General features: G+C 41.0%; 1 protein-coding gene across 1 annotated transcript; it reads left to right on the forward strand.

The window, feature by feature from the left end:
• Positions 1 to 23: 23 nt before the first annotated feature.
• On the forward strand, positions 24 to 15,462 carry washc4 (WASH complex subunit 4). Its single transcript, XM_040025153.1, has 33 exons — positions 24 to 203; positions 1,010 to 1,149; positions 1,251 to 1,304; positions 1,415 to 1,480; positions 1,683 to 1,728; positions 1,839 to 1,906; positions 1,991 to 2,073; positions 2,355 to 2,397; positions 2,484 to 2,587; positions 4,270 to 4,390; positions 4,484 to 4,607; positions 4,703 to 4,830; positions 4,949 to 5,109; positions 5,183 to 5,309; positions 6,135 to 6,260; positions 6,345 to 6,452; positions 7,369 to 7,515; positions 8,132 to 8,211; positions 9,608 to 9,713; positions 10,202 to 10,318; positions 10,401 to 10,569; positions 11,120 to 11,274; positions 11,362 to 11,436; positions 11,516 to 11,620; positions 11,713 to 11,847; positions 12,000 to 12,108; positions 12,195 to 12,261; positions 12,414 to 12,500; positions 13,575 to 13,722; positions 13,818 to 13,914; positions 14,024 to 14,220; positions 14,317 to 14,413; positions 14,552 to 15,462. The coding sequence occupies exons 1-33, from the start codon at positions 143 to 145 to the stop codon at positions 14,614 to 14,616; spliced, it is 3,516 nt and encodes a 1,171-aa protein (XP_039881087.1). The 5' UTR covers positions 24 to 142; the 3' UTR covers positions 14,617 to 15,462.
• The last annotated feature ends 129 nt before the right edge of the window (positions 15,463 to 15,591 follow it).

Below are 15,591 nucleotides of genomic sequence, written 5' to 3' on the forward strand. Positions count from 1 at the left end.
ATCTAATGTTCCTTCCTCAGAGACTCAGTTTCCCATGAGCATTAGCGGCCTTTCGGAGAATCATGAGATCCATCATGGGATCGTGTAGTACTACTTTTTAGCAGCGCTGTGTTTGGGGTTTTCGCTTATTCATTCTAGCACCATGGCGGTGGAAATCATCTCACCCGACTGGGAGTTTGACCGTTTTGACGATGGTTCACAAAGTAAGTGCTCAATTGAGTCCTGACATGCAAAGAAAGACTGTGGCAGGCTAAAGTTTACTACTTTAGCATCAACCGCTAGCTCAAGTTGCTAGCTCGATGCGTTGCAGCTGGGCTTCGTATTAGTGAAAGAAACTGCACGCTGCTGTTTAATTCCCAAAATGTATGTTTAGTAAATGCCATCAAAATAAAAGTAAGTATTTACTACCCCCGGAATAATTAAAACTGAAGGAGTAAATTAGTGGTATTAATAGCTAGCTGTAGCTGGCGAACGTAAATCGACGCAGTTTGTCAAGTACAGCTGATCGATCTGACAGCTGGTTTTGACTGTGTAGTTAACGCCGTACTCTTTCGCTTACTCACATTTAATTTACTTGTTTGTTTTTTTTCTTTAATGTTATGTTTAGGGCGAGAAAACTGCCCAGTGCTTTCCTGTGTTTATCTCCTTGTGACTTTCCTTCTCTGGCTCTCAAAATATTTATTTGCGACAACCTGAACGAACGACCTATATGTGCCGTTACTCAACTACATTTATTGGAAAAGGTAGTTTGGTAACACCTTGTAACCAGGCATAGTGTAGATTTACGCATTTTTGGTTAAATTTAGAATCTATTGGGCATCTGAATCATGCTTTGAGCTTTAAAGGACAGTTACAAGTGTCTCTTTCTTTAATGAAAATCTAGTAGTGCAAGAGCAGCATTGTTGCTTATAAAATGTTGTAAACTTGTAAAGGAAGGGCAGAAAATCAACCCATATTTTTTTTCTGGTTAGTAAAAGTCAGTAACGTTGTCAAACCTTCCTCCCAACAGAGATACACACAGAGGTTCAACTGAAGAACTACAGGAAGTTTCTGGAGGAGTACACCTCTCAGCTGAAGGGTATTGAAGAGGCTCTGGATGAGTCCATTGGAGATGTATGGGACTTTACTCTGGACCCCATCGCCCTTAAGGTAAAACCCCCAAATATACTGGCTTGGTTGAAAAGACTGACATTGCTTTTACACAGTTATAACTTGCGTAATTTCCTTCCTTATACTTTATGCCCTTTCAGCTTCTTCCCTATGAGCAGTCATCCTTATTAGAATTAATTAAAACTGACAATAAGGTAAGTAAAGACAAACAAATGAGTCATTTTTCATTTTCATATCCACAGAGTTGTTCTTTTTTTAAAAAAACAAACAAAACAAAAACAAATGTCACTTTGGTTGTGTGCAGGTCCTGAACAAAGTTATCACAGTTTATGCTGCTCTCTGTAGTGAAGTTAAGAAGCTTAAATATGAGGTAAGTGTGGTCAAACAGCTCAGTTACTTTGTGCATGGCTTATGATTATGTCATGTTTATATCGGCATGTCTGCATACTCTTGACTAAGGTGGAAGTAAAGCTACTGTTACTTTCAGCAATTTTAGTAGCTCTTTTTTTTTTTTTTTTTTTACTTTGTTTTCTTTAAGATATTAATTTAGCCTCGTTTTGTTGCTTTTCAAGGCAGAAACCAAATTCTACAATGGCCTATTGTACTATGGAGAAGGAGGTAATCTGTCAACTTTTACTGTTTCATGTTGTTTTTGTTCTAGGTTTGCCCTCTGTGATACACAGTGCTTATTAAGATTAAAAAAAGGCATGTGTGAATTTCTCTTACAGTGTCTGAAACCAGTGTTGTTGAGGGAGAGTCCCAGATTCAGATGGGCAGATTCATCTCATTCCTACAGGTGGGTAGTAATTGATTTCTGCCATAACCTTATTTACTGATGTCTGGAAGATAGAAATATTTATTTTCCTTTGTCGTGTCATAGGAGCTGTCCTGCTTTGTATCCAGATGTTATGAAGTGGTGGTCAGTATTGTGCATCAGCTGGCAGCACTCTACAACAGCAACAAGTATGAACCATGAATACATGACCATAATGTTACAGTCATTGCACTATTTTTGCAGGATTGCAGAGAGAGGTTGTGTGCACTTTATATTTAATGAAAGTCCTCAGCTACTCTGCAATGACAGTCTCATTGTATCCAACCTACCTCATATTAGATAAGTGGTTGTGAATGGCCTGACGTGGGTATTTGCTATAGCGAATGAAGCATGAGCTGGTTCCCAGGCTGTATTTTGCTCTGTCATGATCAAACAGAATGTACTAAACTATCTTTCTTCTAAATTACAGGGGTGCAACAAAAATCATAGAATCCTCTGGTGTCCATTTCCAGGTAGGGTTCAAATTTTGTGAGACCTTTAGTATTTGCAGATGTTACTCAGTCATTTATACCATGTCTGCCCTGCTTTTCCTTTGCAGATAGTATACGAACACCTGGGAGAGTTGTTGGTGGTGCTGCTCACACTTGATGAGATTATGGAAAATCACAACACACTAAAAGACCACTGGAAGATGTATAAAAGGTAATTACCCAGTAAGCTATGATGGCATGTGACATACAGTGTAAAAGATGCAATGAAGCAGTTCCACATCTCTGGCCAGAAATCACCACATCCGGACAGGAAAGGGTATAGAAGGCTATAAAAGCACATTTCTCTTGTGTGTTTTTTTTGTTTGTTTTTATTTTAGTCTAAAAATAGGTAAACGAGTTAAGTTTCTGTAAAAACAAAAAACAGTTTGCATACATGATGCTGAGGAGCAGGCAGGACTCGCCAAACACGACAACCTCCATTCATGTATGTTGAGGTTTCTGTCCTTACCTTCACTCTAGAATGATCGCTGTTTTCCTCGTGTCACACAAGTGTCTCATTGCATAGTCATAGTTTATAAGCTACAGTTTAATGATCACTTGACCTGTTAAATAGTACACTGTAGACATGTGTTTGCATAAATATGAAGAGAATGTGACCTGTAATTATGAAAGTAAAGCAAAATATATCTGCCACAATACGGAACTGCATCCCAGTCTTTTGTTCACATAAGTACTGGGGTTTGATTTATCATTTGTAGGTTTTTCTTCCACACACTCACACAATCACACGTGCACACGTACATATATGTGCACTTACACTCAGTGGTAAATATATGCATCTGGTTTTGTTCCCTGCTTGGGTCGTGGAATCTATATATTCAGTTACAGACATGTAACTGAATATGGGGCAAATCTTATACTGGCCCCAAGATTTCTGGAGTTTGTTTTTGCAAAGTGGCCTTCATATAGGCCAGCCCCTTAAGTGAAAACATATGTTAAAATCTACATACTTGTTGGAGTTAGCCGATGTTTTTCTTCCTTTTTCATGCGAGGAGTTCCCACGTACGTGTGGGAACTCCTCGCACTAGATCTGAAAAGCATCTCTGTAGTCTTCCTCTTTTCCTCTGACCTGGTAACGCCATATTCAGCATTCTTTGTCCAGTGTAGTCATCTGCACGTCCAAACCGTCTCAGCCTTTTCACTTTGTCTTTACACTGCTCAACCTGAGCTGTCCCTTTTGATATACTCATTTCTAATCCTCCCCATTGTTAGAGTCAAATTGTTGAATGGCTGTAGCTCAGAGTGGGTCACCTACTCACCGCAAGGTCGGTGGTTTGATCCCAGGCTCCTCCAGTCTACATGCCAAATATCCTTGGGCAAGATACTAACCCCATGTTTGCCTGCTGGTGGCGCCAGTGTCTGGCAGCCTCACCTCTGTCAGTGCTGCCCCAGGGCAGCTATGGCTACAGTGTAGCTTGCCATCACCAATGGGTGAATGACTGATTGTAGTGTAAAGCGCTTTGGGGTCCTTAGGAGCGCTTTACTTAGGGACTAAGTAAATTTTATTTCTGTCACAGACATAAAAGGCTGCAGAGGAAGCTGGTTCTTCGAAGTGTTCTGACACCGACGGCAGAAGGGCTGTTCTGAGATCCTTCCCTTGCTAGCATGTGATAAACTGGTTGAGCTGTTCGTCTTGCTTCGTTAACAGGAATAAGTTTCTGAACCAGCAGGGCCTGTGGAAGTGCAGACCCAACACCCATCCTGGTCACTCTCACTGAAAAACCCAAGCTCTACCTCTGTCTATGCCACCATCTCCAAACCATACATTATGGAAGGTCTCACGAGCATCTTGCAATCCTTCCTGTTCACTCTTGCTGTTTATCCCTTACACAGGTTACTGAAATCTGTGCACCATAACCCTGGGAAATTTTCCATTCCTGAAGACAAGCTGAAACCTTTTGAGAAGCTCTTGCTCAAGCTGGAGGGGCAACTGCTGGATGGCATGATACTCCAGGTGACTTTCCCTTCTGGCGTTTATTATATTGGTGTTAAGTAGAGGTTTTTGGGAAGATAATATGATGAACATTATTCGTATGATCTGCAACAGGCCTGTGTCGAACAAAGATTTGATGATCCTGGGGAGGGAGTAGCAGTTTCCAAAAACAGTGCCTTTGCTGAGGAGTTTGCCTTCAATATTCGCACCATATTTGCAAGTGTTGAATCCAAAATTGGTCAGTTGTTTCTTCTTCCACAATAGACTAGTTTCCTTTAAGTTGTTCTTCAGAGCCGGACTTATTTCTGGTTGTGTTTCTTTTCTCTTTTTCAGGTGAACCTTCAGAAATTGACCAGAGAGACAAATATGCTGGTGTCTGTGGTCTCTTTGTGCTTCACTTTCACATTTTCAGGAGTGTTGACAAAAAGTTTTACAAGGCGCTGCTCGATGTCTGTAAAAAGGTGGATTTCTGTTCTTGGACTTTTTATTACTTGTTCAGTGGGAGTCCCTGCTCATTGTTTTCTTTGATCTGGCCTGAGAACTAAAAGTCTGCTCTTGTGTGTCCACATCTTCACTTAGGTTCCAGCAGTCACTCTGGTTGCAAACATCATCTGGTTTCCCGACACTTTCCTCACCAATAAGGTCCCTGCTGCAGCTAAACTGATGGATAGGAAGAGTCTACAGGCCATCAAAGCACAGAGAGACACATACCTGCAACAAAGAGCGCAGACATTAACAAAGTGAGTAAAGCTGAATGTCAGCCACATTTATTAAATATAAAGTGAAGTATCTAAACATATTGTTTGTGTTCAGGGACATTCAGTCCTACTATCTGTTTGTAACTTCTTGGATGATGAAGATGGAGTCCATCTTGTACAAAGAACAAAAAAGTGAGAAGTTGCAAGAGGACCTTAACAGCAGGTGTAATGTGTTTGTACAGGTGAGTAGTGTGTTGGGTTTATCTAGGCACAAACCCCGCTGGAACACAAGACACTCAACTGCACGACAAGACAAGACAAGAAGGCGCTCTCCGTGTTTAGTGGCTTGCGAGGGAAGTCAGCCAAAGTTGAGGAAAAGATTCCTTCGTGTGTGTGTGTGTGTGTGTGTGTGTGTGTGTGTGTGTGTGTGTGTGTGTGTGTGTGTGTGTGTGTGTGTGTGTGTGTGTGTGTGTGTGTGTGTGTGTGTGTGTGTGTGTGTGTGTGAGTAACCACTATAAATTGACATATGGCCTTTCAATGAACTTAAACTGTGTGTATGAGGTATGCAGGAAAGCAGAAGTAAGCGTCTCGCTAAATGATAGGAACAGGAACTTGCAACAGGTCATGTCTCAGACGAACATTTAAAGGTGTGAAGTCTTGCACTCTTAAGAAACAGAACAATCTAGTTCCTAAAGCTATAATGGAAATTATAACATCGAGGCTGCTTCCTCTCATCTCATGGTACACGAGTGCACACAGAATCTTATCAGACCTAATAAGAATATGATTTTTATCAGCATACAGATGATTATATATTTCTAAGCACAAATGACAATATAAAAAAAATATCAATTCCAACAAATGACTTTTTATTTTGTATAATCTCTGAATGCATGAATGATTTTTTTTTTTTTTACATTGAGTATCTTCTCACCGCAGAAGTAACTTTATTGATTTGTCGTCTTCAGTTAGATAAATCTACTTCCTGTTTCATTTCATAAAGTTGTGTGGAGCTTTACATTCATGTTTGACCCGTCATTTAGCAAAGTGTTGTGTTTCATTTATAGGGTATTCTGTATGCTTACACCGTCAGTACCATTATCAAGACGACCATGAACATGTACGTGTCGATGCAGCGGCCCATGACCAAGACATCGGTCAAAGCTCTCTGTCGACTAGTTGAGTTACTCAAGGTGTGTGTGTTTGAGTGTTGCCCCTCTGTTTAAATACCTGTTGCATTGAGATAAATAATGAATGTCATGTGACTCTCCTCTCAGGCTGTGGAGCACACGTTTCACAGACGCTCTATGGTTGTTGCTGACTCCGTTTCTCACATCACTCAGCAGCTGCAGGCGCTGGCACTCAGTGCCATCAGCATTGCCAAGGTAAACGAAACAAGCAATAAATCCTGTCAGTGTTGCCTTAAGGCAACTGTTGTTGTAATTTGGCACTATATAAAGAAAATTTATGAGTTGAATTGATGATTACAGTTATGTTACCATTTCCACTACGTTTTCTGTCAAGGTTGCTCAGAGTTGAATTTCATAAACGTGTTTTTTTTAAGAGATGAAGCTTGAGCAAAGAAGAACCCCTTAGATTTCAGTACAGATGTGGGTTGCTGTCTTTAAAATGGTTATGATGGAACATTTCTAGTTTATTCTTTATTTGGGTTTAGGTGCTTAAAATTTCCATTGTAGAAGTTTTATGTAGCTTCATCTCTAGGTTGAATGACAGGCGCGCAAACATGACCTGATATAGCCTGCTTAACTTTGTTATCTGGTGACTGTTAGGGCATAGAAGGAGGAAACTCCCAGAAAGACCAGTGCCAGGTGCTTCCTGCAACATAGGGTGTAGGAGTTTGCTTCCTGCCCAGGTATTGCACAGCAACAGCATGGTGGGGGGGGAGACAAGAAACTGCTGAAAGAAGTTCTTACAGGAGGTGTGTGTGTGTGTGTGTGTGTGTGTGTGTGTGTGTGTGTGTGTGTGTGTGTGTGATATTATAAAAGGGTTGCTGCAACGTCTTAAGGGCAGAGCTCTCATGACTGTAACTGTGAATGCAGAAATAAAAGGCTTCCCTACAGCTGATCGGATTGCAAACTTTATTAACAGAAAATTCCATGACATGGTAAAACTGACATTAGTGCAGATGTGCTCTTTGAATGCGTTTTCTGAATGGTGTACCATTATTATAGGGTCTATCTTACAATATAAAGAGCCTTGAGGCAACTGTTGTTGTGATTTTGTGCTGTATACATAACACTGAATTGAAGTATTTAATAAAAATGTCTTCTCTCCCTCAAGAAAAGGGTGATCTCTGACAAGAAGTACAGTGAGCAGCGGTTGGATGTGCTGTCCTCTTTGGTGCTGGCAGAAAATGCTTTGAGTGGTCCCAGCACAAAGGAGCGACGCCTTGTGGTGTCTCTGGCTCTCTGCGTCGGCACTCAGCTGGTAAGTCAGGAGGAGACTTCATTTTATACACAAACTGTCAATAGAAAATTGTACTTAGTAGTCAGTATAATCTTTTAATAATATAAGTTTACATATGGTAGTGATAGGATGTGCGATCCTTAATAGTCTGCAAAAGCTTTGCATGCATTCCAGAGTGCGCTGGCATTCACACCCACATCCTGGGAGCGTGGGAAAGGTCGTACCTTGTCTTATTGTTTTACGGTAGGATTAACGTAGCTATGTCGGTTTTAGTCTAAGTGCCTTTTTTACATATAGATGAACTGTTGGATTTTCCAGACCAGCAGGTTAAGGGAAGTTGTTTATGGGGTCACACTCTGACACACACACACATACATATACACCTCCACATTCCAATGTAAGGAACAAACACCCACTGATGTATAAATAAAGACCAGGGCAGTCTCTCAGTGCGAGTCTCTGAGCCTCACTCTTGTGTGTGAGCTCTGGTGGCTACCCTTGCTAGCAAGAAAACTGTGTGTTTCTCCTCTCTGATTCTCAGCTGAAGATGTGTTTTAGAATACATCTCTTGACACAAACAATTTTTCCTTCTTCGTGTTTTCTTTTCTTCTTCATTGTCATCTTAATTTTATTCCAGAAAACTTTCAAGGATGAGGAGCTTTTTCCGCTGCAGCTTGTACTGAAGAAGCTGGATCTGATTAGTGAGCTAAGTGAAAGGTGAGACCTTTTCCCTCTTTTGTCATGCGTCACAGTGCAGGACACTGTTTGGGGGATGGATGGAACCAGCCTTAAGTTGAAATGACACTGTGGAGATCAGGGAAATTATTTTGCTGCTATTGTTAATGGTCATCGTCATTACCATTGCATTAATAATATAATCTACAGCATTGATATTGCATTCAGATGTTTAAACAGTGTGTGTCTTTCAGAAAGACTAAGTTGCAGGCTGACAGGAAATTGCAGGTTTGCAGAGTGTGCCTTTTGCAGAAGTGAAACTAAAAGCAGAGTCTAAGTGCAGGTTATTCTGAGGATTACATGTGAGGATGAGCCTCTGTTCTGGTGAAAGGTCAGAAGTGCAACGGGTGAGATGAGAGAGCATTTAAGGACGAGACACACATACAGTTAGTGGGATCATTTATAGGTGAGAGGTTAGTCATGTTTGTTTGCAACTGCGAAATTGTCTCTGCAAAAGAGGAACAGTTTCTTGCAGGATGTGGGTCTGGAGTTCCAGACGAGAAGTGAAAGTCAAAAGGTTGACAGGAAATATCTGCCATGAAGATGGAGACAATGTTCCTTTTTAAACTGTGTTAAAAGTCACTGTGGTCTGGGAACCTATGCATATATTGTATCTGATGACGCATGAGGGGGCGTCATTAAATTCAAACCCTGATGATATAAAATATCTGCTTATGCTTTGATTAGTCGGAGATCAGCGCTGTCTGCGAACAGAGCTGGTCCCCCCCACGCGTGTATTTCATTAAAATCAATCGTTTGACCAAGCTCTTCTGGACCATGGTTGTTTGTACTCTCCTTCCTCAATTTTGAACCTTAACAACACACAATTGTAAACTCATAACAATAAAAAAAAGAAGAACTAGAGCAGGTTGACAAAGTGGGGGGGGGAAAAATGACGATCAAAAAAATCAAAGCAGCCTTTTATAATTAGAAGTGGTTGGAATAAACCACTCTAGTGGTCTACTCTATTCACTACAGCATACTTTGTCCCAGTGTGTGTGTCTAGTGCTTTGCTGAAAACAGTGCAAGTGTCTACACACACCAGGACATACTTACAGAGGTCCAGTACCACGTGTCGGAAGGACAGAAGAATCCAAAATGCACCATTTAGAACTCTCATGTGTCTCATGCCACTAATCTAAAGCCAACAAACACATCCATTCAGACACTGATCCAAATGTTCAGCACAAGCACATGCTGGCAGGTGACTCACTGATTATTTGTTGAAGCTCACAGCCATCTGGCATCTCGGTGAAGTTTCCATTAGATGGTGTGGAAAAATTTGGCGCAGATGGGACTGATTCAGTCTTATCTTTCACCTACCTTAAGATTATCCCTGCATGCTAAAATATTCAACAAAGTGTTCTTTGTTCCTCAGGGTCAAGCTTCAGTGTGACTGCAGTTTCCTGTACTGGCACCGAGCTGTGTTTCCCATCTATCTAGATGATGTATATGACAACGCCGTAGACGCGGCACGAATACATGTAAGCAGACAGACCTGTGATGGACATGACACAGTGAAACTCTGAAACATTGTGGTGTAACTCAAAAACAGTTGAGGAAATCTCTAGAAAATGTACAAAGACACTTTACACGTCCTTGGCCCTCAACTACAGCAACATCTGCTTTCATTACACCTTTATAAGGGCTGTTTATCACACAGGACTGAGTGCAGTGTTCCCTGGGTCAGATTGATCCTGGCAAAACGCATTATTCTTTCCCCGCTAATTTCTTAACTCACACTTGTTGAGTAGAGTACACACACATACCAGCAGAAAGTAAGAGGTGTAACCATACACAAGATAAAAATGTATGAGTAATAGGTTACATATTGCTTCACATCATATTCACTACACAATACTTCGTGCCAGTGTGTGTATTTTTTGTCTTTATTTTAGTGAGGTTTTGAGTGTTATCTCATTTTTGGCTATTCTGCTGTTCTGTCCGTCTGCACGGTGATTGGCGTGAGCAGTACATGTTCAGTGCACTAAGGGACAGTGTGCTGTCTATGATGCACTCCAAACACATGGAGTCATGTGACCAGCTGCTGGAGAGCTACGACAAGGAGATCATGGACGTGTTCAAGGAGGTGAGAGCGTGCTCTGAACATGCTTCTTTCGTGGCTATTTTAAGGCTTTTATTTGTTAAGATTCTTTCTTCCTGTGTTGTAGCACCTGCTCGACAAGCTGTGTAAGGAGATTGAGAAGGACCTGCGTCTCTCTGTTCACACGCACCTCAAGCTTGATGACAGGAACCCTTTTAAAGTTGGCATGAAGGATCTGGCCCACTTCTTCTCCCTCAAGCCCATTCGATTCTTCAATCGTTTCATTCATATCAAAGGTGCAAAAGAACTTTTCATACGTCTGTGCCCTCAAACCATGTTTGCTCCTGTTTTTTACTTTTAGTTTTAGCCATGGGAAAGCGCTTAATGTTTTTTTGTGGGTGGGGACACTTTAAATAATATATTTTTAGTCACCTGTATGGTTATTTGTGAAGACATCTGTTATTTTTCTAAAGTCATTTGAATTTTTAAAAAGTGTCCTATCATTTTTATTCTTTTCATTATTTTTTTAATGTAAGGTGTGCGTTTGATTTGCACTCTCAAATTTTTAATAGTACAGTGACTTCTTATGCACCAACAACATGAACTAAACTCTTGTTTTGTGCCATTCTGTGCTGTGGCACACACACGTTTTTTGCATTGCAGAAAAGCACAATACAAACATCCCTTTTTGCTCTCTGAAGGTTGCTGCTATTGCTTTCTGGTGACTTAGTCCCAAGTTATAGTAAATATAAAAAGGTCCTCCATAAGTGATTTGTTCTTTGCATGAATGTTTCTTTAACAGTAAACCGTTTACTGCAATACTGTAAGGTTTTTAATGTCCTACAGCCTATGTGACGCACTACCTGGATAAAACGTTCTACAACCTGACGACTGTCGCTCTGCATGACTGGGCCACCTACAGTGAGATGAGAAACCTTGCTACACAGCGCTATGGACTCACAATGACAGAGGCTCATCTGCCCAGCCAGACACTAGAGCAGGTCTGTTTGGTTACACCTCCCTCCTCGTGAGCAGAGGTGGAGATTTACATAGACAAATGAACTAAATCCTCCTTGTGTTCTCACCAGGGTTTGGATGTTTTGGAGATCATGAGGAACATTCATGTTTTTGTCTCACGATACCTTTATAACCTCAACAACCAGGTCAGAGTCCATACGGATTTTTCTCCCATTGAATCGCAAAGTGTTGCTGCCTCTGCAGTTATAATTGTTTTCGTGACAGATCTTCATTGAGAAGGCAAGCAACAACAAGCACTTGAACACAATCAACATCCGTCACATCGCCAACTCCATCCGAACACACGGTACAGGAATCATGAACACCACTGTGAGTTTCCAGCAGAAAACAACAACATGTGTTTTGACATTCTCATATGTGGATGTAAGGCCTGTTTTATATTTCCTCTATTCTTCCGTCAGGTGAATTTCACCTACCAGTTTCTGCAAAAGAAGTTTTACATCTTCAGTCAGTTTATGTACGACGAACACATCAAGTCCAGACTCATCAAAGACATACGTTTCTTCAGAGAAACAAAGGACCAGTCTGATCAGAAGGTGCAGTCTTCTCTGTCTTTCCATTTTCAGTCATTTTAAGTGAACAGAAGTTTGGCAGAGGGGGAAGACCCTGGAGCCAGGGAGTAAAAGTAGAGCTGTCATTGCTCGGGCTAAGCTGTCACAGTACCATATGTCTTGTCTTGTTGTTACAGTATCCGTTTGAGCGAGCAGAGAAGTTTAACCGTGGCATCAGGAAACTGGGCATCACTCCTGATGGACAGAGCTACCTGGACCAGTTTAGACAGCTGATCAGCCAGATCGGTGAGGATGCTTTTATTGGTTTCTGGTATTAAACATTAAACTGCAGTTGCATGCAAAGACAACACAATTTCACACTGTTCTTTCAGGTAACGCCATGGGCTATGTACGTATGATCCGTTCTGGAGGCCTTCATTGTTGCAGCAGCGCAATCAGGTATAATAAAAGGAATTTGAGTGAAAGTTTATATGGCTTCAGTTAGAAGGAATTACTGATATATTGTGTAAACGTGAGGTTAAATGTGATTTTACATCAGAAACATTTTTATCTTGCTATTGGAAACATTTCCTTTTTCGTTATTGCTTCAGATTTGTCCCAGATCTGGAGGATATAGTCAACTTTGAGGAGCTGGTGAAAGAAGAGGGACTGTCAGAGGAGACCCAAAAGGCTGCTGGGTGAGTTATCTGTAAAAAGTCAGTCAGTCGCTTCTTGTGTGTCACTGTTTGCTGAGCAGGCCCTTTATTTTGGAAGGACGGTGCATCAATGAATTTTAAGTCTGATGTCAGCTTCAGAGTGTAATCCAACAATCCTGCACCTAGCAGTTAGTGTTGTGTGCATTGCTGTTATTGTACCAGCAGGGGGCACCAAAGATAGGAAAAAGATAACTGAAGTGCTTCCCACATTGTTTTCAGTTTATCATTTAAATTGTAAAAGAAAAGGGAAAGTTTGAAAGAAAAGGTTTGATGTTGATAAATTACAACTCTAAATGATAGCAAAAGAGTATGATTGTTGGAGTGATATTTTATGATTGTCAATTGTACTTAGAAACATATAATCGATTGCATAGTGATTTAATGTCTGATCCTTAGTAGTCTGCAAAGAGTCTGTGTGCGTTCCAGAGTGCTCTGGCGTACCACACACATCCTAAGGTCATGAGAGAGGTCGTACCTTCTCTTTCTGAGACATAGTATGGGAGGACACCTACTCTGTATCTGTTTGAGTACAAGGGCCCTTTGTTTAGGTGGACCGCTGGACTCCTGGCGCCAGCTTTGGGGAGTCGTTCTTGGGGTCATATTTTAAACCCCCCCCCCCCCCCCCCCCCCCCCCCCACACACACACACACACACACACACACACACACACACACACGCTGGTACTCTTTGTTCACATGTATGCCTGTTTAAGATGTCTTATGTTAATGAAACCATGCAATGATGATTTGTAATGATGGAAAAAATGTAAAGGAAATAAATCACATCCCGGCCAAACACCGGAGTGATCTCTGCCGATGGCCACCGCCGTATTGCAATGTTACATAAAAGTTATATGTAACATTGTTATATATAATCACAATTGAATTGAAATGAACACATACTGTATTTTTCCCATATAGGTTTCATATATTATCTACTGTGGGGGTAATAAATTCAAGTTTCATCCTGCACTTTTCCAAAATATGTATTCCTTCAATGTAATTCCTTCTTTGCTGTCATTTATTTGCTTTCTATTATGATTATTATGCTTCACAGCATCCTGGACTCTGTTTTGGGAGATCTGACCAGCAACTCTGCCGAGGGGACGGAGTACTTCAAGATGCTGGTGGCCGTGTTCGCGCCTGAGTTTCGCAGTGCAAAGAACATGCACCTGAGGAACTTCTACATGATTGTACCACCGCTGGTCAGTGCTGATGCTGTTTTGCTACATGTCATGTTCTCTTCACTTGAAATCAGTTTGTCCTTACTTACATTTATTGCAACAAATCTCACTCCTAGACGGTGAATTTTGTGGAGCACTCCATCAGCTGCAAAGAGAAACTGAACAAGAAAAACAAATCTGGAGCTGCTTTCACAGACGACGGCTTTGCAATGGGTGAGCAGACAAACCTGATAATACACACAGACATCCTTAATCCTTTCTTCTGTACTGGCCTTGGACGTACTCTCCTCTTTTTCTGTCCCCTCTCTGCCTCCTCTCTCAGGTGTGGCGTACATTCTGAAGCTACTGGACCAGTATCTAGAGTTTGACTCCTTGCACTGGTTCCAGTCTGTCAGAGACAAGTACAAGAAAGAGATGAATGCAGTGGTGAAAGAGCAGAGCGTTCAGTCTGCCAACCAGGATGAAAAGTTGCTGCAAACCATGAATCTCACCCAGAAGAGGCTGGACGTGTACCTCCAGGTACATTTTGGTTTCAAGAAGTTTAACTGCTGGTTGGCGTGGTTGTGAGCATGGCACTGAGATGTGTTTCTGAACGGTTTTCCCTTTTCATTTCAGGAGTTTGAGCTTCTCTACTTCTCTTTAAGCAGCGCCCGGATCTTCTTCAGAGCTGACAAGACAGCAGCTGAGGAAACTCAGGAGAAGAAAGATAAAGGTTAGCAGTTTGTGGGGTTCTTAATAAAGTCCTTTAAATTATGCAAAACCACTGGCACACTCCCACCGTCATGTATGCTTTTTGTAGATAATTTTTCAAGAGATGGAAAGACTAAAGTTGTCATTTTATTTCCAACAGAAAATGCTGCCAAAGCAGGAAGCTCTGCAGATAGTTCCACCCCCGCTGACCCTGCCTCGAAGTGAGCCTCGCTGTCAGATCACTGTCACGTACTGAAGAGGAGAGCTCAGCAGCAGGCTGCGTTCGTGTGTCCATTTCAGGGATTTAAAATAACTGGAAGATGTTGAAAACGGTAGAAAGACAATGACTTTAAAACGCTTTGTGTTCTGTCACAGCACGGTCGTCTTCATTAGACAAAGAATGTGTACTTAAAGTGCTAATCAGGATATCACCCCTGCATCTAATAACTCACTTTGTATTAGTAGCATTTACAAATGCAGCAGCGTTTTAAAAAGATGAGCCGGCTTAACAAATCTAATGTAAAAGTGTATCTTTTGATATTTTTACTCAGTCTGGATGAACGTATTTTTACTACTGCACCGTCAGTCATGAACTAGTTTGGATCTTTGTTTCAATTAACTGGTGTGCTGCCTATTTGTTGGTGTCCACTGTACTTATTGTGATTCTTTATGGCCTTCAATGGAAACTTTGAAATGAAGTCTCTTGTGAATGTTTTCAATGTATAATTTCACATTTGTGTGCCATAACGGTGTACCATTTCTTGGTCCACTTTATACATTGTATGAATTAGGGCGTGTATGTGCCTTTCTAAACTGTGGATACTTGTTTTGATAACATAATTTGGAAATAATTCATCCGATGCAAAAGATACAGCGCTAAAATTAAATTATTTTATACTGCTGCTCTGAAGGTGTATCATTACATTTGTTTTCCAGTTTTGTATCTTAAGCATGTGGTACATGTGTAATTACATTCCATGTATTAACTAAAGGAATAAAAAAATAAACTTTGCATTTTCAGCAGAATTTAATGGCTCATTTCAGAGTCTGTATTAAAAGGTGTGAAAAGTCGAGTGTTTGCTGTGGATGATTTCTCTAAACTGTCTTACAAATTTGAATTTAATTTTCTCTGTTGCACTGCACGGTATTAACAAATCAGAGGCCAATTTTAGTAAGATACTCAATAAACAAGACACACGG

This window comes from Simochromis diagramma, unplaced genomic scaffold (genome assembly GCF_900408965.1).
Source record: "Simochromis diagramma unplaced genomic scaffold, fSimDia1.1 OVJJ01000293.1, whole genome shotgun sequence".
Lineage (NCBI taxonomy): Eukaryota > Metazoa > Chordata > Actinopteri > Cichliformes > Cichlidae > Simochromis > Simochromis diagramma.